This window comes from Pituophis catenifer, unplaced genomic scaffold, assembly GCF_029215685.1.
Source record: "Pituophis catenifer annectens isolate HBS135680 unplaced genomic scaffold, rPitCat1.0.hap2 SCAF_4, whole genome shotgun sequence".
Taxonomy (NCBI): domain Eukaryota; kingdom Metazoa; phylum Chordata; class Lepidosauria; order Squamata; family Colubridae; genus Pituophis; species Pituophis catenifer.
In genome coordinates, this window is record NW_027256884.1 from 105,222,683 (window position 1) to 105,250,370 (window position 27,688).

A 27,688-nucleotide genomic window follows, 5' to 3' on the forward strand; every position below is an offset into this window, starting at 1 on the left:
CAAATATATTCTTTCAGATGATGAAATGGCAAGCAGTTCTCACAAAATTAATAGCTGATTTTTATGAGCTCATCTGTATTGAGAAGAGCTTTAGTTCTATAAAAAGCAATTTCTCCCTTCTGTGTAAACAGTTCCCTAATTAAAGGTTTTAATTATGCAGATTCAGAGAGATTTGAATTGAAACAGGGCTTGCATTTTAACTAGTTTTAAAAATTTACCAGCAGGCTTGAATATACTGATGAATCAGAAGGAACACTAAATGGAGATGGATTTGATCAATTTCAGATTAAGATACCTGGCAAAAAGCAATGTTACAAAGAGCAGCTTTTTACTTACAATGGTAAATGGTGGTCTAGTCTAAAATGGTTGACTAGGTTAATATCTCTTCAAACTCACTCCAAAGTTTGTGCTCACTAATAAAAAAACTCTAGATTAAAATTCAGAGCAAGTGAATTAATTTGTAACCTTAGCAGCACATTTACTAAGTATGTCTCAAATATAAATTTTAAAGCATGTAAATGTTAATAGAAAAGTAGTCTGTGATCTATTTTGCGGGTATGTTGGTATCTAGTTAAATCAAATTGCTTATCACCAACATATGGTCAGGCACAATACAAGATCCAGTAGTGGGGTTGTTGCCTATATCCGCACACATAATCGTATGGAAAACAAATGAGGATAACATGATCAAAAATAAATGAGACTTTGGATAAAATAAAATATTGTAATTTAATAGATGGTGCACAGATAAATATGGTAAAATATTTATGGTATGGACTGTTTTACCAGGTGGTAAAACAGTCAGCAACATGGGAGAATATTTTTGAGTCCCTTTCTGAAAGAAGGAGTGGTAAATAAAACTCATTCCTTGCCTGAAAATTTATCCAAGGATGGATAATGAAGTTCTATGTAGAATCATTGTAGTCAGACAGCAAAGAAGGGTATGGCTTAAAATTACTGAGCCATCACTACATATTCAGAGAGACACAGGGGTACCTGTTGATACATATTTTGAATGCATTCATTCTTTTACCCATGCTTTTCCTGCTAAACAATTAACAATTTTTTCTTCTATTATTCTTCTCTTCCTTACTGGTGTCTATCTCTTCCCACTTATTACTATAATCATGTTGCTTGTATCTTTCAATTTATATTGTTTTTACTTCTTTCCTAGTACAATTTGATATCTTATTAGTAACCTTGACTATCACTAAGTGTTGTATCTTTTTATTCTTGAAGAATGTATTTTATTCTCCTTACGTACACTGAGAGCAAATACACCAAAGACAAATTCCTTGTGTGTTCAATCACACTTGGCCAATAAAAAATTCTATTCTAAATGTTCAAATGCTTCACACCTCTTTCTCCAAATGTATCTTATGTATATGTAGTTGTAACTGAATATTTCAATAATTGTTAGGTCAGTCCTAAGCACTTTGTTCTAAAACATTTCAGGCTTATTAAAGGTTTTCTTTTGCATACTGTGGTGAGGTTGGAGAAATGGTTTTCTTTTGACAGCTCTTCCATTCTGATCATTATCGAATAAGCAATGTGATATTGTGGACAGTTACTCTGTGCTTTTTAGGAGATCGTTTATGGGGATTTGTGGTTTTTGTTTTGCAAACCTGACCGGTCTTCAAGCAGTTCTGGAAGACGGTTTTCTCTCTGGTCCTCCAGAGTGTGCCTTGATCTTAACAGTTCTATGTAATGTCCATGTTAACCATACTTTTCACAATTGGAATGGCTTAGCTGGAAGCATTTAGAGATTTTTAAAACAATCTTCTCCTGCTTTGTCAGGCTGAATAATCTTCATTTTCAAATGCTCAGACAGAATTTTGAAGAGCAGCCCAACCCAAGTGAGATCACAAGTGAACAATTCTTGCTGCTCTTGCTTTTACCAGTATTTTAATAATTCATTGCTGTCAATGCCAATTTGCTTGTTGCAAATCTCATGAAGCATATTTCCCCAAGCATATTGACAGTTTCCCCTTTTTAGGTCAGAGTAAGCTTGAGTCCACATAAGCTTTTTTGACACTGGCTGAAAAACCAGATGGCCAAACATATATTGTAAGTTGTTAAGTTTGTCTGAAGTTCTTATAAAGGTAACTGAGCACAGGTGAAGCTGATCTAGTTCTTCTCAAGGGCAAATGACAGAAAATAAATATAAAAGAACATCATGTATTAGCTAAGTTTCTATATAATTCAGTAGTAAGTATCTAATATAAAAGTTATATAGTGTTTGGTTGATAATCGATAAGGTTTTTTTATATGCAAAGTTAAACACTTAGTTTTAACTTTCAAAGCTTTAAATGGTGCATAGCTTTACCAAGTCTTGTGGTGTTACTTGTTTCATTACAAGCTTTTCCAGCTTCTAAACATTTGCAGGAGAGGCCTTTATGAAGGCAACCTCATTTGCAAATATACAGCAATCCATTAATTTGTGTCTTTCCAATCTGTGGAATGTTCTCCTTTGAGAGATAAAATTGTTTGCAGTACATTCAAGTTTTTGGAAAGGATTTAGAAAACATTACTTTACTTATATCTTACACATGGTCAATACTCTCTCTTTCTCTCCCCCCCCTTTGTGTTTGTGTGTGTGTGTATGTATAAAAAGCCAAGATGTTGGAAGTGGAATCAACAGTGCAAATATCCTTTGCATGTGTATGAGATAAATTCATCCTTCTCATGTTTTACATAACCAGATTTAATGTGTCTGCTCCCAGCAGCTATTTATAAAATAAAAATGTCCTCATTCATGTACTTGGGAAAATATGTGTCCCTATTCATGCAGTTAGAGTCAGCTAAGTGTAGTGTTTAAGACACAAGTTAAAAACCAGGAGACTGTGAGCCTATTCCTGCCTTAGGTACAAGCCAGATTGGTGACTGGAGTCACTCTCTCTCTCAGCCCTAAGAAAGAGATAACGGTAAACCACTTCTGAAATCTTGCCAAGAAGCTGCATGAACTGCAAGGAGTATCCAGGTAGTCATCAGATATCAACAATGACTAGAAGGAGGAGAAAAAACAACCATCCCCTAAACAGGTCTGTCTGTCTGTCTATCATCTATCTAACTAACCTTGAACGCAAGCAGCACTAAACCCAATCTTCAACCACTTCTGGGGCAATAGCTGTCTTCTACAAATAATTTCAGTGTACCAAGAATAGTTAGAAGGATTTCTTCCTGAAAATCAGTGTTCAAAGGAACTCTTGGATGTTGTCATTTCATAATTTATTCAAGAGTATGAAACTTCAGAAAAAGAAATATATGAACATTAGGGTAATTCTTCTGGAGTAAGCTAAGCTTGACTTCATTCATTTTTTTACACTAGCCAACTAGGTGCCTCTGGATGTTTAACTTTAGTTCCATAACTGGTATGATTCAGAACTAATAGTTCTTGCTAGAACTGTATTCTATGAATTTATCTAATCCCTTTTAGAGCCATCCAATATAACCTCTGATCCTAGTGCTTTGAGAGAGGGATAGAAATTTCTCCCTATTCACTTTCTGTCAGTCCTAGAGGTAGTTCAGACAAGAAGCATGCCAAGATGAACTATTTTTACTTTAACAGAATCTTGCAAGTCTGAAAGTATATTTCTTCCCCCATTGCCTTCACAAGCCAAGAAGCTAGGGAGGGTCCCTCCTGACATGTTTGCCATGCCCACATTCTTGCTGTGGGCTAAGCTGCCTCTTATTTGACCCTTGCTCTGACTGTGGTTCATCCCCCATATCTCAAGTTCACTCCCATATACCATTACATTTCCTCCATGTCATGCTTGATGATGTCTCTGATGACTTGCCTTTTTTTTAAAGCTAAAGTTTACCAAACATTTTCTCATAAGGAAAGCAGAACCACACTTTTGGGGCCTCCGTTTGAAGTTGCCATCAGTTATGGCTTTTGAGGAAAGGGGAAGAATGCATCCGTATGCTGAATGAAGCTTGGAGACATTCCTTCTTATTATAAGAAATGTGAATTGGATATGTACAAATTGGCAAATTATATAGCTTATATATAAATGTCTTAACACAGCCCTTAATAGTAATATATAGTAGCTTCATTGTCACTACTGCATAGATAATTGAGACAAGGTTGGATTTCTTTAAGTAGGACTGCAGCTCTTCAGCCTGTTACTGAAAACTTTCCTGGCTACTGCCACTCTCTGAGTTTGCAGTATTTTTTTTTTCAGCAGTTGTTGGCTTGGGATAAAAACAACTTTTGTTGATTTTGAGAAACCATCTTTTCCCCCCTTCTGCTTACACTTAGGTTTGCTTGTAGTTAGTTTTTGTGCCCAGAATCTTAAGATTGGGGCTAAAAGTGCACCAATGAATGAATGTTGGTGACTCAGACTGTAAGGATTCTAACATTGTTTTAAATGCTGGCATAGGGGAAACTTCTTTTGAAAGCTATTATTGAAAGATAGAAGCATGAAATACATGTAAAATGGATTTATGGGTATATGTGCCCAGCCAGCAGTAACTAAAACATCTTTTTCACATGTGCGAAGAAAAGATGTTGTGACAAATGGCATCTATCTCAATGGGTCCCATTGTGTCTTTCTCCATTGATTCTTCTCCTTGGCTGAGGAGTCCTGAAGTTTAGCCTCAGGAGGGATCCAGCCAAACTGTACTGTTGATTTTAGTTTAGTTTAGTTTATTGTCATTGCACCTCATACAACGAAATTAAATGCCATCTTCAGTATATATAACCATAAAAATAAAACACAAACATACATCCTTCACATTCTATACAATTGAATTAATTTTTTTAAGCATAACTGAGATTCTGTAGTCCTTCATAGATCAAAAGAGCTTATTAGTTACTGTCGATACAAAAAAAATGTGATTGTGACTTAAATAATTTCCTTTGAATATTTCATTTTATTCCTGCAAAATACTGCAAAAGCCCAAAAGTCTAATTAAAAAAAAATCATGTCAACAAATGTCTTAATTATTGGTATAGTGACTATTTTTTTTCTTTTTCTTAGACGGAGAGTGCAAATTTATAGTGGTGCTGTAATGTAATTGATGCAACGATTACCTCCCCTTTGTGTGCTCATTTGATCCTATGATTTTAAAATGTATTTGTGTGCCTGTGTGTAATGGGTGACCCTACTTTTCTTTTTTTACAGTCACCCTGCAGATATTCCTGAGACAGCTGCATATACAAGCTATGCCAACTGAATTTATTTTCATAATGAAAATTCATTTCTAATTAGAGTGTCCTGCAAGTTGCTCTGATTCACTGCAGGGGCTAACAATAAACCATAAAACCATTTGTACTGACTCAAATTAACCATATTATGGCTGATTGTGACTTGTGAGCCAAGCGCCTGAGATTTACCACTGAGATGTCAGTTATGCAGTTTCCAAAGTTATTTCCTTTTGCTGTCTACATTCTTCTTTTTACACCTGTCCTTTCTGCTAAATAGTTTTTGTACCAGCTGTTGTTTGAGTCACAACAATTTCTGCAAATGTAAAAACCCTTGCTGATTGCACTGAGTAACTTGTTTCGTTTACAGTATGGAAAGGAGACAGCTGGTTAAAAGTTCTTATTTCCACATTGGCTGTTTAGTGTAACTAGTTATAGTGGATATAATCCAAGAATTCAAGAATTTATCAATGATTCAAGAATCATTAGCACCTTCTAATTTTGCAGAACAAATAAAAGTAACAGTATGATAATTCCTGGAATTTTCTTGGAGTCAAAGATTTTAAACATGCATACTTGTATGATGCATACAACATACAACGTAACCCTAGCCTGGACTGGAACCAACAGGGATAAATAAATATCTCTTAACTTCTTACCCTAAGATGCTGATCCAAATTGGGTCCCTTGCCCTTATGTTTCAATATAAGCATACCATCAAAGGGAGACCATTCCGCCTTTCCTGCAATAGCCATAGGAGGCAGAGATGTTTATTGCTGTTTGTAATATGGTGTGTGTACTTGTGTTTTTCTGTTCTGTCCATATATTGTGCCTGCATGTAGATTCTGTTCTGCGTATTTGTACGTGTGTTTTCTGCTTGTGCACATTTCTACTCTCACAAGCCGTTTCTGCATGTGTAAGGTGTTGGCATACATATTTTTCAGTGTACGCATTTCCTCTATATGTGCATTTCTGTTCTCCCTCATGTTGTGCTTTGGGTAGATGAATATAAATGTGTGTACCGAGTGGGCTACATATGCAAAGTATGTGGAGTGCAGCTTCTAACATTCCTGGAAAAGTGGTTGTAGGCTCCCCATATTTTCCAGGTCAGGGGTAGTGAGGCACAGGTATCGGTACTCTTGTGGTTTTGCACCATGGAATAGCCTCTCTCCAGAAATTTGATGCTGCAATCTGATCTTCTTTCTGACAGTTTTTAGAAACTCAATTATTTTGGAGACCGTTTGGAAGATGAAATTGTTTTTAGAGGAGATTTGGTTATAGTCTTTATTACTTCTATAATTTATGTTGGATATTTAATTGTGAATTGCCAAGGTTGTCTGATTGAGGCACAAACCAAACCAAACCAAACCAAATCAAATCAGTACATCTATTTTTATCTCTGATTAGCAGCTCTGTCTAATGATTGTGATCAAATAGAGCAGTCAGCCGGCATAAAGAAAATAAAATACATAAATCAAAAGGCCTAAGAACTATGGTTTGTGTTTATTTCTTTTAACATCTAAAATATTTCTAAGTTTCATGTTCAAAACCTCTCATCTTTAAATGAGAGTGACTTTTATTCTGCACTGTGTTTATGCCTGTTTTCATCAGACAAAAATTAATCTTGGAGCAAGATAATTGTCAACTACTATGAAGCTAAATTACTCTTGTCCTAAACTAGATGAGAAATCTTTTCTGGAAGAAATGAGTGGGAAGAACACCTGCCATTGTCGAAGGCAATTGGTTCCCACTGTCAGACTGACAACGAGGCAGTGTGGGAAGGATGGGGTAGAAGTTGCTATATATAAACTAGTGATAAACGCTGGTCTTGACAGTCTAAGAAAATTCACTATTGTAAGCCAGCAAGCTGCAGGTCCTCTTTTTCTGCACTTCTGGTGAACTGATAGCAAGTAGTAGAAAGTGACCATCAAGTGTGATTGTTGGTTCCACGTCTCACAGGAGAGACAGTTCTAAATAAAATGATAATATATTAGAATAATAGAATAGAATAGAATAATTTTATTTCTATACCGCCCTTCTCCCGAAGGACTCAGGGCGGTGTACAGCTTATTAAAAACACAAGACAAACATCAATTAAAATAATTTAAAATTATTAAATAATTCGGCTCAATTTAAAACCCCAGAAATTTAAAACACCCAATTTAAAATTATTATGTTGATAGCCCGGCCTGGCGGAACAACAGGGTCTTGAGTGCACAGCGAAATACCCGGAGGTCGGAGATCTTACGCACTTCCGGGGGCAGTTCATTCCACAGGGCTGGGGCTCCCACAGAGAAGGTCCTCCCCCTGGGTGTCGCCAGCCAACATAACTTGGCCGATGGCACCCTGAGGAGACCCTCTCTGTGGGAGTGAACTGGCCGGTGGGAGGCTATTGGTGGCAGAAGTCGGTCTCGAAGGTACCCGGGTCCTATGCCATGGAGCGCTTTAAAGGTGGTGACCAACACCTTGAATCGCACCCGGAAGACCACTGGGAGCCAGTGCAGCTCGCGCAGGAGAGGTGTCACAATTAGCACTGTGAGCTTCTTCATAGTTTTATATGTTTATAACATACCATTGATTTATGTACTGCAAGTGACAAGGAATTCCTAATGTCAAGGAAATGATGTGTAATACAATTTATCATTATACTTACACACAGTTCTGAATGATATTGCAGGGATTTTAATCAGGAATGCATAAATTATGATCAGTTAGAGACTTTTCTGTGAAATATTCACCCTGGCCAGGCTTAGCATAATCTGAATGTATAGAATAGAATAGAATAGAATAGAATAGAATAGAATAGAATAGAATAGAATAGAATAGAATAGAATAGAATAGAATAGAATAGATTCTTTCATTGGCCAAGTGTGATTGGACACACAAGGAATTTGTCTTTAGTGCATATGCTCTCAGTGTACATAAAAAGACAAAATACATTCATCAAGAATCATAAGGTACAACACTTAATGATAGTCATAGGGTATAAATAAGCAATCAAATCATACTAGGAAACAATATAAATTGTAAGGATACAAGCAACAAAGTTACAGTCGTAGTCATAAGTGGGAGGAGATGGGTGATAGGAATGATGAGAAGATTACTAGTAATAGTAATGCAGACTTAGTGAATAGTTTGATAGTGTTGAGGGAATTATTTGTTTAGCAGAGTGATGGCGTTTGGGAAAAAACTGTCCTTGTGTCTAGTTGTTTTAGTGTGCAGTGCCCTATAGTGTCATTTTGAGGCAGAAATTGAAACAATTTATGTCCAGGATGCAAGGGGTCTGTAAATATTTTCAGAGTCCTCTTTTTTACTTGTGCAGAACAGGTCCTCAATGGAAGACAGGTTGGTGGTAATTGTTTTTTCTGCAGTTATAATTATCCGCTGAAGTCTGTGTCTGTCTTGTTGGGTCAAACCAGACAGTTATAGAGGTGCAGTTGACAGACTCAACAATTCCTGTGTAGAACTATCAGCAGCTCCTTGGGCAGTTTGAGCTTCCTGAGTTCATTTTTCATAATTCAATTGCATTGAATTAACAATTACATTATGCTCCTATAGAGGAGGAGTGGCAGAACATGGGGGTGGAATTAAAAGAGAGATCAGCCTAAAATCCCTATGTAACCACAAGTTGGACCAATTTCCCTTATATTCCATAACTCCAAGCAACTGCTTATTGTAGTTGAGAAGATACTTACTATGCATAAGCTTTTTAGTGATAAATCAGTTTAATTAAACCCTCACCTGTGGACTTGGTCTTTTGTGCCTGACAGCTCCTTTTATTAGTAGAATCTTGCAGATGCTCTGCATTTCTGGTTATAGTGTCAACATAGCATAGATTATTGATGTATCTGTCTACAGTTATAAAATCATGCTCATCTTCTTCAGTCAGTTTCCCTTAATATATATATTCAGCATGGAGGTTAAATATACATTCTTGCCTCACTCCTATGCCAACCTGGAGCCAGTCAGTTTCACCATGGCTGTGACTTCCTGACTTATATGTAGTGGGGAAATATAAAAAAATAATGTTATGGGATTCTCCTATTATATAATCTATTTAATTATATGTTATCTATCTGATGATGCCCATTTGTATAGTCTGTATTTATATTGCTTGAAGAAGATAGTGGCAATAAGCAGTTTTCTTTGCAGTGCTGCCGGTAGCAAGTGATAGTTCCAGTGATACCAGATTTCTCCATTTCTCCAACTTTTTCATTCCAATTGCACATCATTGTTGATGTTGCATTTAGCATCTCTTGCCACCATCTGCTGTAGCTTTAGCATCTTCCTTATTTATGCATTATGTCAATGGCTCCCAACCTTTTGGGCACCAGGGACCAGTTCCATGTACAAAGGTTTTTCTGCAGACCAGAGGGGTGTGGTTTTGTGTGCTGCCTGCATCCCACAGATGGGACTTCGCTTGTTTGCGCAGCCTGGGTTCTGGCATGCTACACACCACTGCTGATTCACGGGCCGAGGTTTAGGGACCCCTGCTTATGTAATAGATACAGTCCTGTCTTTTTGCTGGTTATTTGCATAAACATACTTAGCAATATCCTATTTCAACATAATTTCTGCTTTCTTTTTTTCATATGTCCTGACTTGTATATCATATAATCTAAATTAAAATACGCCCTTTCAATCTACTGAAATGCATTTATTTTGGCAACGATTCAATATAGTAGATTTCAATTTTTTCCCCTTCAAAAATATCCCATTTCATATTCCGACTGTGTGTCCTTGTAAACTAAGGACTTACTTTTTCAATGGAAATCTCAGTGAGAAGATTTCTTTGTGGATCCATCATTTTCATCATTTCTAGATGTAATTTCTTCTCCTATCCTAAATCCTCACACAATCCACTCATCTGTCACACCAGCAGGTAAATTATGTTCTTTTGGCTGTCTCGTTCCATGGATCAAACCTCATGCCGATCAGCCTGCTTGGCATTCTAGTGTTGTATTAGTTGTTATCCATCATCAGCTTAATCATGTTAAGCCTGTAAATTTGCCTTTCTTGCAATCAAGAGAGCACCAGTATTCAGCATTTGCCAGAATATGGCTAATTATTTTTGGCTGCAGTGCAAAATACGTTCATGAATGGGTTCTTAATTTTAAATGTTGCTCAGTGTCTTTGAATGAGCTCTAATAAGAGAAACCCACAAAATTCAAAGACCTGTCAAAGTGATAGTCTGGCAATCTGGCTTTGCATTAGTGAGAGAGCTGACAAAATTTGTGATAAGAAGCTGTTATGAGTCCCTTGGTGAACAGTATTCTGCAAGGATTTTGCTGAGTGCTATCAGCCACACTTGGTTGACTTTTCCCCTCTCTGTGCACTTAACTGCAGTTGGATCTTCCATTTAATGATGGAGAGAGAAAATGGCAATCTATGAAAATCCTCACTGCTGACATTCTGTTTGCAGCATCAATATTCTATTGCATTTCCTGTGAAATAGATTCTAAACATCAATAGCAATGTTCCCTTTTCCCCATAGTGAAAATTAATTGGTAATGTACATATCTTCTGTTTCTTCTTTGAACCTCTCAAAGCTTTCAGTTGTTCACTCTGGCAAAACTAGTTGCTTTTTATATGCTTTCCCACCAGAACATTGTTCTTTTAAGAAAGTTTTTATATTTTTATATTTTTAATTTTTATTTATTTTTATATGCTGCCCTTCTCCAGAGACTCAGGGCGGCTTACAATGTGTTAAGCAATAGCCTTCATACTTTTGTATATTTTATACAAAGTCAGCTTATTGCCCCCACAAACCGGGTCCTCATTTTACCCACCTTAGAAAGGATGGAAGGCTGAGTTGACCTTGAGCCTGGTGAGAATTGAACTTGCAGTAATTGCAGGCAGCTGGATGTTAAATACTGCCTTAGTAGGAGGCATTAGCCTCTTACGCCACTATTTTTAAAAAATATACTATTTTTTAAACAGTAAATTCAATGAAATAAATTTAAGAATTGTGACATTCCGATAAAAAGTTAAGAAGTTATTTTCTTGGTAAAATACACCAATAATTTGCCTCTTTTCAGAGGATTTTCTCAACTTTATCCTACAACCACATGATTTCACATGGTGGTTTCTTATCTGAATACTAACCTGGACTAATCTGGTTTTGTTTTGTTCTTTTGTTTTGTGATCAGCCAAGTCAGTAAGTGCCACCATGTGTATGCAATTAAATTGAAATATTTTTGACATCTTTTTTCTGAAGCTATGGATCTGACCTAGTCCATTTTCAAACTTGAGCTTTCTTTTGCCACATTATTCCTCACACTAAATTTGGTTTGACATTCTCTTTTTGAAGAGTTACTGTCCTTACGTCTAATGTTTGATTGGTTTGGTATAAAAACAATGCCCAAGAAGGAATTAAGTTCCAATAGAAGAGAATATACTGTATTTTTTGGAGTATAAAATGCACCGGACTGTAAGAGGCACCTACCTTTTTTGGTGAGGAAAACAAGAAAAAGAAATCTGCCTCTGCCTCCCAGCAATTTTGCCTTGTTGCAGCAAACAGCCTGCTTTACTTTCATTTTCATTTTCAGCAAAGCTTGATTAGCACAAGAAAAAAAAAACTGCTCTAACAATTTACCTCCTTGCAGCAAGCAGCAGAGGCCTGTGCAAAACAGCTGAAAGCAAAACAGCTGAGAGTCGGGAGGCCGATCCAATCAATTTGTGCTAATTAGGCTGTGCTGAAGCTGAAATGAGCTATTTCTTCTTGCTGATTGCTACAAGGTGGTAACTGCTGGGAGGCAGAGACCAAAGGGTGGGGGCCAGTGGGTAGGTGGGGCTACATTCGGTGTATAAGACGCACCTAAATTTTCACCCCCTTTCAGGGGGGGAAAAGGTGCGTCTTATACTCCCAAAAATATGGTATGTAGTTCAGGCTTTAACTGCGGCGTCTTTGGTGCTCTTGACATCGTTATTTGTTTGTAGATATATTGTTAAACAACTAGGTAACCTCAACAGTGGAAGTGATTGTGGGGTTTGTCTCCTCTTTATGTATAATAACTTGCACTGCCTGTTTTGGTGAGTGAGTGGTTTTCTCCTTGGTAGTTCCTTGATTAAGGTATGGTTTTCTGCTTGATTGTTTGCCTTGTGTTGATCCCTGCTTATCTGGGCTGCTGGAGAAGATATATTCAGTTTGGAATTTGATCCTGACAGGCCCAAGATTGACTTAGCCTTCCATCCTTCCGAGGTAGGTAAAATGAGGACATAGATTGTTGGGAGCAATATGCTGACATTGTAAATCACAGTTAGGGTTATAAAGTGTGTTATAAAGTTAAATAAGGCAGTTGCTTAAAACATTTTTAGCCTCACTATATGATTGGCAACATGCACCAAGATTACCATTAATCCATTAAGCTACTACTAAACTCATTAGATTTGTTAAAAAGTGACAAAAATGTTAGGTCAGACTAATCTTCAAGAAATAAAATGTGGTCACTGTCTCCTTAGGAGCCAAAGCTGAAAAGGAAATCAGTGTTGTATTCAAAGGAATATCTGCTTATTTCCACAGCAGAAAAAAAAATGTGTGCGTGTGTGTGTGTGTATGCACTTTGCATTTCATTAAACCAACTATGTATAAGATAGATTCGCTTTTAATCAGCAATTTTTAAAAGACATATGGATAATCTTGTTTAAACTGAATGTTGGTGTTGAAATTTGAATGACATATCAAGGACCAAAGAACGATTGCAGATGTCTTTCAAATAATCCATGTTTTATTCTTATGAAGGAATTTTTGGAGAACATTTTAAATTCCTGATATTTTTCTTGGTATTATCAAGGCTTTTTGAGGAATAGTAGCTCTTAGAAGAAGCTATAATTTAAATCAGGGGTGTCAAATTCATGGCGGCATGTTGTCATCATGTGACGTATTGCAACTTTCCCCCCTTTCGCTAAACCAGGAGTGGGCGTGGTCAGTACATGATGCATCCGGCTTGTGGGCCGCGAGTTTCACATTCCTGGTTTAAATCCTCATTCAGTTGCACTACAATTACCAGAACTGTTAGTCAACATGGCTGAAGTTACACTAAAACATCTGGATGGGTAGCAACTTAGAGAAACTATTATATACTTGTAAATATGCAGAAATATGAAAATTTTCTTCCCTAGAGATGAGTCTAAATGAGAATCTGTCATTCAAAACTGCAACATTTCTTGTAGCATACATATATTATAATCATGGATTGAGATGTTTTACTCAAACAATTCCTATGATAGCAATAAGACTGAAATATTCCCTTAGCACAGGAGTACATGTATTACTGTAATATTACTGAAAGGGTTGTTCATACATTTTAAAAAAAAAACTCAAAAACTTGAATTCACTGATAACATACACAGACTTTCACTAGTCCTAATATATTGTATATTAAATTTGAACACCGAATCTCAAAAGAGAAACATAACAAAACTTCATAGGGAGAGTCAATCTGCTCTGGATCAGAAATGGAAGCTAAACACTCAGAGTAAAATATAGCTCAGAAATATATTTCTATATTATATCAGCTCCTTAGGCTTTTAAAATGGATCTGATATTAAAAGTGATCTTTAAAACGCTTTTTGGGGCATTGTTCAGCATGTATTATGTGTATTAGTCTTGCCTGAGAAGTGTAAGTTTTTTTTTTTATAAAAAGTGATTACTTTGAATCTAATGAATTTCGTTTTTCCCACATGTGAAGAGATTTTAATCTGCTGTGGTGTTCAGGGTTTTATCCATTTCCTTCCTGCAAATGAATAATAAATGAGTTCTGGCTTGATGGTTAATGGTTCAAGATGAAATCAGAAGCTCACTGTAACATGGATAATATTCATTTGCCATCTCCATGGAAACAACTACTTGTCAAGATACTCTGGGCTGATATTTTAGCAAGAAAATAACCAGTTGCTGAATCTTCTATATCTGTAAAGAGAAGAGACTTAGGCAATATACGTTACGGATTAATCTGTAAAATAGATGACAAATATTACCCTGTCAATGTGATATTGACTGGAAAGGATCGGAAAAAACTTTCGGGCTGAGAATTTACTTTTAAAGCAAGTCTGAAATTTGATTACAAAAGGCAAGCTCAATTTCTCAGACCCAATTTTGCTAAATTAACTTTTTTTAAAAAAGTTGATGAAATAGATACGAGGAATCCTGTAGCTAAAATATATTGTACTTTAGCCATGTTGAAATAAACATTCTATATGACTGATGATGATCAAATGGGATTTGCACATTGCTAATGGCAAGTGGATTGGCAGCTGAACATGAACATGTTCATGAACATGTAGTCCAATCTATCAAGGGCTTCTAATCAACCCCAGAAAACAATAAGTGAGGTTAATTTAGCAGAATCTGGCTTTCTGTATTTAACAACTTTATAAATGATTCAGATAAACCAATAGAAAGAATACTAACTACAAATGTGCACATTATACCAAAATTCATACCTGAACCACTTTGGATGCTGTAGTTGGTACAAATTAAGTTGATGTTGGGTTCCGTTTAGCCAATAACATGTTTACACCACCCAAGGATATGGATTGGACTCTTGGAGAAAAGATGTTATTGTCCCATGCATATGTTTGAAACTTGCCTTTCTTTATTTATATATGTGATGAGTAAATAATCTGTTGAAATCTGTTTTGCAAAAAAAAAAGATATGACAAACATATGACAAAGCTAATGAGACCTTTTAAACAAAGAATTCTCTAATTCTCACTAAGGCTTCATTTAAATAAATTTTATCAATAGGTGCTAACCAGTGGTGGGATTCAAATTTCTTTACTACCAGTTCTGTGGGCGTGGCATGGCTTGGTGGGCATGGCATGGCTTGGTAGGCGTGGCAGGGGAAGGATACTGTAAAATCTTCATTCCCACCCCACTCCAGGGGAAGATTACTGCAAAATTCCCATTTCCCCCCGATCAGCTGGGACTCAGGAGGCAGAGAATAGATGGGGGCAGGGCCAGTCAGAGGTGGTATTTATTGGTTCTCCAAACTATTCAAAATTTCCGCTACCGGTTCTCCAGAACTGGTCAGAACCTGCTTAATACAACCTCTGGTGCTAATATATCAGCTCCATATGTTTCTGGCGGAGATTACTTATTTGATCCATTTCAGTTTGGTTCAACAGTTCAAATTTAGAACTGTTTTTAGGTGTCGTAATGACAGTCTATCATTTTGGGATGCCTGGCTAGAATGGCAGTTGAGAGAGGAGAAGCGAAGGGAGATCAAATTAAATAAGAAAACTAATTCTATAGTGTTTTAGCCTACAATGCTATACTTTTCATAAGATTGTGCTTATTTATTCCCCCGATGTTAAAAATGTACTATGTGCTTTGCATTAACTAAAATATCAAACTCTTCGTGTTTGATAAAATAAAGTTGGAGTCTCACATTATTAATTGGTATTGGAACATAGTTTGAAATGATATGACTAAAAGCACAAGTGCAGTCATTGTTTTCTATATTGGCCTGTGGTTTCTACTTACCTTTTAACTGATTGTTAAATTAGTTCAGAGGCAAGTAGAAAAACTGAAGTGTGCATAGTGTGTATGTCAGGGGTGGGTTCCACTTACCTTTACTACTGGTTTGCAGCGGGAGTGTGCGCGCTTCTGCGCATGCCCAGAAGCTTCTGCACATGCGTAGATCACCCATGATGACATCGTGGTGGGTGGGCGGAGCCTCCCGCCGGTTTTACTACCAGTTCTACACCACTTGTGTATGTGTATGTGCACCCTTGAATACCACACTGTACAAATAATGTCTCTGTCTTGAAATCATTAAAAGCAACTGCTTAATTTTTGGCTAGCTGCATGGGGATATATGCACCACCACCCTTTGAATTCTATGCATTGAAAGCAAAATCAAAGTAACGGAAACGGTTTGCGGTAGTGAATATTTGCTGATATTCCGGAATCAATTACTTTTAAAGACATATGCTATTGAAAGATTCTTCCCCATTCTTTCTTTTTTCAAAAAACAATATGGTATATTGCACTATTAATGTTCTTGGAATTTATGTTTCATTTTTATATATGTGAATATTTTAACAAATATTTTAATGAAAGGGCTTCTTATTTATACATTCAATTGTGAAATGTATACTGCATACATCTTTGAGTACATATAGTCTGCTAATATTTGGTGGGTTTTTTTAGTTTGCAGTGCCACCTTGTGGGAAAGCAGAATATTACAAAGGACAAAATAGCCTTTAATAACTAAAAAATAATGGCTAAGAAGAAAAATAATGCAGTCGAATAGTATAATAATAGAAGAACTTAAGTATTAGAAATATAGTTTAGTATATTTGAAAATATAGTTATGGCTATGATGAAGCAGAGTATAAGAAAATATATTTACAAAGCTTGAAGAGTGACTGAAATCTGTAAAGCTAATGAAGCATTTATTTACCAGAAAGCAAGTTGGCGAAGTTTCCTATGCTATCATTCTAAAACATTAATATCTAATTTTTTCACTGAAAATTTTCAGGCAAAATCTGTATTTATCATACAGAGCTCCTACTTTTGCATTTTCTGAAGTGTTTAATAATATGGGATGTATGAATGATCTGGTTGTGCTTGTAGAAAAAGTTATCCTGGCATATTGAGAGATTAAATTATTCAGCATTAATGCTTTGGTTTAATGTTTCTGCTACAAGGTTAACAAACATGGGTATCCCTTGGTACCTGAGATGAAACCTTCCCCAAAAGTAGCATATTAAAGGATAGGTTTTCTTTATATTTATTGGGTATTTTCAAATCATTGTTGAGTAATTGTGCAATTATGTTGTTGTTAGTTGCGAAGTCGTGTCTGACCCATTGCGACCCCATGGACAACGTTCCTCCAGGCCTTCCTGTTCTCTACCATCCTCTGGAGTCCATTTAAACTCACGCCTAATGCTTCAGTGACTCCATCCAGCCACCTCATTCTCTGTCTTCCTCCTCTTCTTTTGCCCTCAATCTTTCTCAGCATTAGGCTCTTCTCCAGTGAGTCCTTCCTTCTCATTAGGTGGCCAAAGTATTTGAGTTTCACCTTTAGGATCTGGCCTTCTAAACAGCAGTCAGGTTTGATCTTGTCTAGGACTGACTGGTTTGATCGCCTTGCAGTCCAAAGGACTTGCAGGAGTCTTCTCCAGCACCATAGTTCAACTGGGAAAACCATAGCCTTGACTATACACACTTCTGTTGGAAGGGTGATGTCTATCTAGATTTGCCATAGCTTTCCTCTCTAGGAGCAAGCGTCTTTTAATTTCTTGGCTGCAGTCCCCATATGTGGTTATCTTGGAGCCCAGAAAAAAAAAATCTGTCACTACCTCCATTTCTTCCCCATCTATTTGCCAGGAATTGAGAGGGCCAGGTGCCATGATCTTAGTTTTCTTAATATTGAGTTTCAAGCCAACTTTTGCACTCTCCTTCTTCACCCACATCAAGAGGCTCTTTAGTTCCTCTTCGCTTTCTGCCACTAGAGTGGTATCATCTGCATATCTGAGGTTGTTGATATTTCTCCTGGCAATCTTAATTCCAACTTTTGATTCATCTAGCCCCACCTTTCTCATGATGTGCTCTGCATATAAGTGAAACAGGCAGGATGACAGTATACAGCCTTGTCAGACTCCTTTCCCAATTTTGAACCAATCAGTGGTTCCGTGTCCAGTTCTCACTGTTTCTTCTTGACCTGCATATAGGTTTCTCAAGAGACAAATAAGATAATAACTCCCATCTCTTTAAGAACTTGCCACAATTTGTTGTGATCCACACAGTCAAAAGGCTTTAGCATAGTCTATGCAATTATAACCTTGTCCAATTTAGGCAGTAAAATTAAAGACACCAAGAGTGATATGCAGCTCTTAATAACTTCAAAGAAATATGATTCTTAGTCCTCGGTATAAGCCTACATTTTCAAAGCATCTGACAAACAAATTGCAAAGTTACTTTAAAATAAATTGCTTTAGACATGTAACATTTAAGCATTAATTGTTCACTATTCTGAGTTTCTGGAGTAAACTGAACCTGAAAAAAATAATAACTTAAAAGGGTAATATAGCAGTTAAACTTCTGTTTTTAAACTGAAGGAGCTAAGAATACTGTTTCCAAGCACAGTCTTAAAGATTGTAGATTAGATACAGATGTATTTGTATTTTGAGTAGATCTATTCTCTTCTAATATTCACAAGTCTCTTGGAAATATAAGATCAATGCATATTTAAAACTGGTCAGCTTTAGGTGATGAAACAGATGGGCCCATGTAAACTGAATATTAATGTTCTAATTTTGTTATGTGCTATTATATGAATGGAAGTAATTTTATTAACACTTATTGTGGAGAAATATTGATTTGAATAGTTTTAGTTTTTTAATCAGTTTAGGGATCTGGCCACCAAATGGCAGTCTTGTTCTGCTCTTAAAAGCAAAACTGGCAGAGGATAAAACATGGAAACGGAAGAAAATGTTAATGTCTTCAATTCAGAAACATTAGGAGTGCACAGTCTATAGTGCTCTGTACTGTTATAACAAATGTATTCTAGAACAGATTGTGTTGAAATATCATCTCCTAGCAATGTGGTATTTTGTTCTTCCTTCCATTTTTATAGTTTAGGTGTGTGAAATCTCAGCCACACAGCCATATGTTGATGAATTGCCAGGTTGCCTATTAAATTACAATAAAGTGAGCATTCTTTAGAGCACCAGGCCTGGTTTTAGTTTTTCCATAATGCAGAAGAACTTCATGATGGATATGACCAAATGACTCACTATTGGGAAGAAGTGTTGGTGACCTATTTGTTAAAGTTTTACAACAATGATGTGCTGTTTCTGTAACAACAGTAGGAAGAGCGTAAGATAGATTTGTGGGAAGAACCCATACTCTGTTACTTTTGTTAACAGCCCTTTTATTGATTTCATTCTGATTGCAAGCACTTTGTGGAACATCATTGAAGGCAGATGTGTAGTGGAAGGTTTTACTAGATTTTGATCTAGTAAAACCTTCTAGAATTACAAACATCTACCAGAATTATAAAAATATTAAGTGGGAGTTGAGTCCAATAGAGAAACTATTGAAGTCTGAGGTTTTCTTAAGTCAACTGAAGCCAATTTAGAAAGATAGAATCGTAGGATTGGGAGGGACCTGGAATTCTTCGAAACCAACCACTGCCCAGGCAAGAATCCCCAGACAGACAAATGACTATCTAATCTTGCTTGAGAACCTCCAGTGATGGACCACTTGCAACTACAGGAGGCAATATGTTCATAGCATATGAATCATAGCACACATTGCTATTGTTCTTTGATAAATGACAACAAAATGCCTTAATGCCCAATAAGTTAAAACTTAGTAGTTATCTATGGCAATATATATATAGTAAGGTAAAGGTTCCCCTCGCACATATGTGCTAGTCGTTCCTGACTCTAGGGGGCGGTGCTCATCTCCATTTCAAAGTCGAAGAGCCAGCGCTGTCCGAAGACGTTTCCGTGGTCATGTGGCCGGCATGACTAAACGCCAAAGGTGCACGGAACGCTGTTACCTCCCCACCAAAGGTGGTCCCTATTTTTCTACTTGCATTTTTTACGTGCTTTCGAACTGCTAGGTTGGCAGAAGCTGGGACAAGTAACGGGAGCTTACCCCATTACGCGGCACTAGGGATTCGAACCGCTGAACTGCTGACCTTTTGATTGACAAGCTCAGCATCTTAGCCACTGAGCCACCATGTCCCTAATATATACAGTACTATAGGTCTATGCTATACTATAGGTCTATAGTTTATCCTCCACTCATTATATATTTTCTGTTGTTAAGTCAGGATTTTTTTTTTCTTCATTATCTAACTTTCAGAGAGAAAAGCAAGATAAACTCTTAAAATTAACAATTTTAGGCTGAGGGCTAGACTTGTCATGCCAAGGAGCACGCACTCCAACAGATATCTGGGGCCAGACTACATTTCTTTACAAGTTACATCATTCATATCAAGAATCCTTCAATTTGAACTTGGTTCCTGGTGATTTCATGAATATGTTCATTTGTTTTACTTTGCAACAATCTACCGGTAGTAATGGTTTGCCATTGCTTTCTTCTGGAATCTTTTTCTAATCTAGACTGGCCAATTACCCATGAATTCCTTGAAAATCTCCCATCCAAGTGGATGGGAGATACAATTTATGTTCTGAGCCCACGTAAGGTTGACCAGGTGCTGCTGTTGTGAAACTAATATTATTCTCCTTGTGTTTCAGGTTAACAGTTTCAATTCAGTAGCACTTTTAAAGGGAGCGGGAATGCTTGCTTAAATCTAGAAGTTGTGTAGCCTTAGTAATTCAGGCTGAGGATGTATATTTCAAATTCTGGTGCAGTGGTCTAGAGGAGGCTGTGAGTTTGATCCTAGGTAGAGGCAGATATTTATCTCTCTGGGCACAATGAGGATATATCTGCTGAACAAAACTCCACATTGGTGACAGGAAGGGCATCTGGCCAGGAAACACTAAGGTCCATTCAGTTGCCCAGACTCCACCCCACAAGGGATTATGGGGTCATAAAAAGAAGATGATGATGTATATTTTAAATTCTGTTTGCAAACATTTTAAAAACTATTTGTAGACTTCATCATCTCTAACATATGGGTAACTAGGGAAGCAATCAAAGTACAAACACTCATGCAAATTTGGGATCACATCGCACTTGCCAGAAGCGCTGAGGTGCTTCAGGGTTGAAAGAATTAGCCAGTGACATCACCATTGCCTGAGGGATGCCCAGTTGGGGGCTCCTTTCATGTTGGTGGCAGGATCTGGAGCAAAGGACACACAACAGCACTTAGCTCTCGAATGCAGGCTTGCTAACCTCCAACCCAGCAACCTAACCATGAAAGCCACAATACTACTTTAATTTGGGATTAGAAACTATGATTTCACCTTCATCAACAAGACAGGTGTTGTCCCTACTCACATTTGTGAGGTCCTAGTTGACCTTTTACATTTAAAGTGTTAAAGGCATAGCTAGAGATTACTAAATTGTTTATGCAGGATGACTTAATGAAAACCAGAGATAAGAGTCTCTTTCAGGGGTGAAATCCAGCAGGTTCTGGAGAACCGGTAGCGGAAATTTTGAGCAGTTCGGAGAACCAGTAGTGGAAATTTTGAATAGTTCGGAGAATCGGCAAATACCACCTCTGGCTGGCCCCAGAGTGGGGTGGGAATAGAGATTTTGCAATATCCTTCCCCCAGGAGTGAGGAGGGAATGGGGATTTTGCAGTATCCTTCCCCTAGAGTGGGGTGGGAATGGAGATTTTGCAGTATCCTTCCCCTGCCACGCCCAACCAAGCCAAGCCCACCATGCCCACCAAGCCACGCCCACAGAACCGGTAGTAAAAAAAATTGGATTTCACCACTGGTCTCTTTCTGGTGAATTAGACATAGGACTAAATATTAATGCTTATACAAGATTTTACAATAGCATGTGTCAATATAAAAACTATAGTACTGTAGAAGAAATGCCACTATACTATGCCACTATATTAGAGGAATACCTAAGCGATTCCTTGTTCGATCTGAGATTTTTCTTTCCTTGAGACAGGTTTTTTTTTTAATGATAAATTAATGGTATTTATGGTACGATAATTCTTGGTTTAAGTGATTCATCATGATGTTCTATAAACGGAGAGGGAAATTTTAGGAGTAGAAATAACCATATTTCCAGCAGAGGAATTATCATATTCTTCTGGATCATGCCCTATACTTTTCCAGGGTAATTGGCAACTTTAAACCTTTTTTTTTCTTTAAAAAAAAAAGAAGAAGTGATACTTGTTATTACCTTCCCAAAATAACAAAGTGGTTATTTACTACGTCAAATTAGATGAATAAAAATGCAGTCACATGAGATACGATTTTGCCATTCGTTTTAAATTAAATTGAGAAATTATTTACAACAAGGAATAAGTACAGCGTAGAATACAAGTGAAAAGCTACCTCTCCTGAACCTCTATTCTCCTTATGCTTTATTATAGCATGTGCATGGAGCATGGACCCTCTCATGAAGTTTCATGGTTTTGCCTGTGCTTGTTTTAGCCAGGAATCTAGTTTAAACTGAGGTTATTGTATAAACTAAGCAACAATGTCAGTGTGATTTCTAGGATCCAATCCGATTTAATTGACATCTACTGTAGTTGCTGTATGGTTTCTCAGCTAAGATGGAGCCTCTTACTCATTTACACAGGATTCCTTGTAAATCAATCTCAGTTATTCCAACCTTTAAAAACAGGAAGACTTTTGCTTAACTGAAAAAAACTCTTGCAGCTTAATGATGTGAATATCACCATGGAGATTTCTTCTCTCCCCCACCCCCAATTTTTTTTTCTGCAGTTGTTTCTTTTACATGTACATTCCCTGGGTTTTTCCTAAATCCTTGTCTTGTGATTTGGACCATAAATTAAGAAGGGGAAGTTCGATTTATCTGTGGCAAATGCATTTTATAGCTTTTTGTAGCAACACACTAGTGTAATGACTAAATGAAGTGGGGTGTGTGACTAAAAAGACTTTGAGTCAAACACAATAGGGAGGAAATATGTGATCTAGTTAATTTGAAAGAATGAGTCAGTCAGCTGCCTTGGTAATTTTGAGAGATAATATACAACTGATCTCTTTCTGGACATATGGTGCAACTTTAGAAGAATTGTGATGATTACAAGTGCTTTAGGTTTTTTTAAAAAAAATTATTTTAATTGTTTAGATTTAAGCTGTTTCACATGAATTCCTTTTGTGAAAAAAAAAATCTGGCTTTCTTTGGTGAAATACATCAAATACCGCAGAGAATGAATTCTGGATATGGAAAACATCCAGCAGATGCTATAGTCTTTCTGCAGGATGATTTCCAGAACAAAATTATGGCTGAATTGAACACCATGTCAGCAAATAAATAGCAAAGATATATTAATATGGCTAATGATTCCTGTCTGCATCCTTTCCATGTGCAGAGATTTTAAAACATAATTGACAGTCTGCAAAGTATGCATGTATGTATTCCAGCTTTGAGATGAAAGTTAAGATGGCTAATAAACAATCTTAACAACCACAAAAAAACATAAATAATATTTTTTTTAATTCTGCAAGGATATATTTAACACCATCAAACTTCCACACCTGCCTAAACCCAGGTCCTTGAGAAGGATTTGATAGTTGAATAAAAAAATGCCAAATTCAGTCTGAACATCTGGCTGACTGTATGATGAAACAACTGGGAATAGGTGGTGCCTTATTCCTCTCCATCTGTTGAGGGAGGGTGTTCAGTTCTAACATAAATGGATTCTTTTACCCCTCTTTCAAACAAAGGGTGGTCTCTTTTTGTAAAAGTCCAGTTTACAATGCAGCCCATGATTCCACAACCAATTGCACCCTATTTCGGGTGACCCTGAGGGCACAGATCAGGGGTGGTATTTACTTACCTTCGCTACAGGTTCGCAAATGTGAGCACACGCGTGTGCTTGCATCGCTCACACACGCCACCTCTGTGCATGCGAAGGCCCTTCCGCGCATGCGCAGATGATCAAAAACTTGCATTAATGGGACGTGATGATGTGTGGGTGGGCGGAGCCTCACGCAGCTGCCACTGCCTGTTAGCCCAAACCGGATAGAACTGGCTGAATACCACCACTGGCATAGATAACCCTTCAAGTGTCGTCAACTGCTATCAGAGAGTGCTAATGACCAGATGACTGCAAAGAAATACAATCCTTCCATCCCCCCCATCCTATCAGAACTGATGAAGCTTCTTGAATGAGAAGCGAAATGTTTTCTTCTTCTTCAAGAAAAATCAATCCAGCTACCTTTTGAAGAAAAAAAGTACCTTTGAGATTGTTGACTCATATTCTTTGCAGTTCTTCTAATATTCCAAATGGTATTATCAAGTCAGTTGTTGGAATCATCCTGGCGGGCTTCTCATGAGTCAGATTAGGAAAAACACAAGGACAGGTGTTTCTCGGGATGAGAGAGCCCAGAGCTGACTCCGTCACCCTCTTTTATTAGTTATCAAAATACAGCGTCATCAGAAGGCGTTATTATGGCTACACATCTCATATTACATACAAGAGATAGAAAAACATCCATATATTTTCCAATATAAGTTTCACATTCTTACCTATTACAGTAAATCACGTGATTTCTAGGAAAGCGATACTTAAGGTAAAAACAAAACTTAACTCTGGCTATTTGGTGCCAGTTACTACCAGGCGAGAGGCCCATCTCCTCGTCAGAGATTACCTCAGCCCTCAGGAATGTTTCGCAAAGAGATGTCTCTTATCTTTTCAAATACAGTCTATGTTAAAAACAAAGAGAGAACAAAATAGGGCCCTTCAGAGAGTATCCATATGAACCCGCTTTTCATAGTTTGATTATTTTGGTGCTAAGCTCCATACAAGTGTCCAACCAGTTAAACTGGTCTATACATGTACTATAGCCACTGCATTCCCACAGTCAGTATCCACCAACCTTTACCAGTGCATTTGACGTTTATTACCCAATTAAAGAATTTTGCACTCCTCAATTTCATTTGGTTACTTTTAGCTCATTTTTCTAATCTTTCCTCACAGCAACTCTACAGTTCCATTTCTTTGTCTCACTATGATCTACTCAATGTTTTCATTTCCTGTACGTTTACTGTATGTTCAACTTTTGTTTCTTTTTGTTGTTTTCAGTTTTTCTAGAGATACATTGACTTCTTTTGCTGTTCCTCAACCATTTTCCTCCTCATTGGCATGAGTTGAGGCTAGTGAATGACATAATAATCATAACAATGCTGGATGGGGAATTCTGGGTGTTGAAGTCCACACATCTTAAAGCTGCCAAGGCTGACAAAAACCCATTTTACTTTCTTATCTTTATGTACTTAAGAAGATGTGAAGTTGTGTGAAGAAGTTCCAAACTAGGAAGTCCCACACTTTCTCTTACATATCTCTTTCTACTCATATATCCCATTCACAAATATAAAAGGAAACACTGGATATAAGGAATTTCTTCATTTGATCACTTGGATGCTATAATACAATCCCTCCCAACCTTTTGGGCACCAGGAACCGGTTCCATGGAGAAAGGTTTTTCTGTAGACCGGAGGGGGGGTGGCATGATTTTGTGTGGTGCCTGAATCCTGCAGATGGGGCTTCACTTGTTTGCACGGACCAGTTGCCAGCATGCTGCAGACGGGTGCCAGTCCATGGACTGGGCATTGGGGACTCCTGTTATAATACAACTGTGGGTAGAGTTTACAGGCCTTGTAGTTAAGGGTAGGTAATAACCACCTACTAGACTTTGATTTCAATTAGCGAATAATTGACTTGGCAGGTGCTTAGGAACTCTCATTTTGTTAATTTTACTTTAAAAATATATTCCTTATGAAACAAAATGATAATTATTAGCACTTCGTTGCATTTTGCCTTTGGCTCCAAAAATATTTTTGCAGAATCAATCTGCCTTAAAGCATCTTTTTTATTGCTTGGAATCCTGCCACTTTCTTCATGGAACTTCTACCTTCAGACTTTTCTAATGTAAACAAGGGGAAGGGTGATAGAGAAGAGTTTGGAGGTCTTATGCAATACAATATTTTAATGTAATATTTTGTGTATAGCATGTCTTGGCATAATTACATGATTTTTCATATTGCAGGTGGTGTGCCTTCAGGATTTTTTTGGTGATGATGACATATTTATTGCATGTGGCCCTGAAAAATTTCGTTACCAGGATGACTTCTTGCTAGATGAAAGTGGTAAGGAAATACTATTATTCATTATAATATAAGATGGTAATTTTATGATACGTTTTGAAGTTCCCAGTTATTTTCTTATGAACGATGATGTAATGTTCTTGGTGCTTTCTGCACTTGGCTGCTTGCTTGGAGATGTTTCATTACCCAAGTAGGTAATATCATCAGTGTGAGTGAGTGAGTGGATTTGCTGTCTCTTTATATACAGCAGCTTGCTCTACCACTTATGATGAGGGTGTGGTTTTCTCCTTGGTGGTTCCTTGATTAGAGTATTGTTTTCTACATGATTGTTTATCCGCTGTTGATACCTGTTTATGTGAGGATTGACTGCTGGAGGGGATGTGTTCTAGTCTAGCAAGCTACTATGTATAAACAGGCAGCAGACCCTATACCAGTGATGGCTAATCTTTTTGCCATCACGTGCCAAAAGCGGGGGGGAGTGCGGGGTGGTCACGTGCGTGCCCACACCCATAATTCTATGCACCCTGCCCCCCCATGCATGCGCATGCAACCACCCCATGCTCTCCCCACTTTTGGCATGTGATGGCATGGTGGGCCTGGTAGGCACGTTTTTTGCCCTCCCCAGGCTCCAGAGGCTTTCTAGGAGCCTGGGGAGGGTGAAAACAACCTTCCCTACCACCACCACTCGGAGGCCCTCCAGAGGCCAGAAACAGCCCATTTGCTGACTTCCGGTGGGCCCAGAAGGCCCGAAAATCAGCTGGCCAGCATGTGTATGGGTGCTGGAGCTCAGCTAGGACAACGCTCGTGTGCCCACCAACATGGCTCCGTGTGCCACCTGTGGCACGCATGTCATAGGTTCGTCGTCACAGCCCTACACTCACTGGCATTAATTTATGTATTTATTATTAAATTTATTTTTTGCTTAAATTTATTTAGCCACTCATCTCCCTTTCATGATTCTGCAAGCAAACAGCTAAACTCAGAGAGTGCCAAGAACTCCATAATTGAACCCTAAGCTACACATATTCTTTTTTTTTTTTTTGGAATGACCATAGTTTGGGATAGGAGAATTAAATTAAGCCCTATTAAGAGGACCATAGTCATGCCATGTTACCTTCAAAGTCCTTACAAATAGACATTAATTAAATGAAGCCAGAAAGATTGTGTCAAAGACAATCATAGGACTGATCCCAAGATTTTTGGTTCAAAAGTACACACCAGTCTTTTCCAGCCTGGACATGTTCCAGATATGTGGACTTTAACTTCTACCTATTAAGGTAGCTACTGAAATTACCCTGTTGGGGGGAGAGTTTGATTCAGAAACTTGAAATTTCAGCAAATCAAAAAAGGTACGAGGTTCTTTATGACAGCTAAAAAAACAAACACAAAACTATTTAATAAAACTGTTTAATAATGCCAGTTAGGATAACTGTTCTATTGTGGTTTCTATGCTCACAGAGTCAATATAAGGTATTATATGCTGGCTGGTGGGTAGAATCCATAACAGGAATACCAGCCATTGTGGAAGTAGGATGCTGGAAAATATTGTTTGATCAAGCTTTGCCAATATGACATCCTTTAACGTGCATTTGTTTATATTATTAAAGGCAGCCTAGAAAGCAGATCCATAATTGTCACATTTGTATAACATACACATAGCTTTTACACCAAATTACCGTACACCCCCCCACTGGTTATTAAAAGAGATGAATAGTACCTGATTATTCAGAGACAGAAATATATGAATATCTCATGTCATCTTAATTTGCTATCTTGAGCCTAGTTTCCCTAGTGCCAATATTTCTTGGTATAGTCTGACTGGCAGCTGACACGATGCCAGAAAAATCTTATTTCTT

General features: G+C 37.5%; 1 protein-coding gene across 3 annotated transcripts in view; it reads left to right on the plus strand.

Moving 5' to 3' along the window:
• The window catches only part of DCLK1 (doublecortin like kinase 1), a 157,800-nt gene that overhangs the window by 35,634 nt on the left and 94,478 nt on the right, over positions 1-27,688 (plus strand). For all 3 annotated transcript variants that reach the window (XM_070943850.1, XM_070943852.1, XM_070943853.1), the window contains exon 3: positions 25,775-25,874. In XM_070943850.1, coding sequence (XP_070799951.1) covers positions 25,775-25,874 — 100 coding nt within the window. The remainder of the gene's footprint in view (positions 1-25,774; positions 25,875-27,688) is intronic.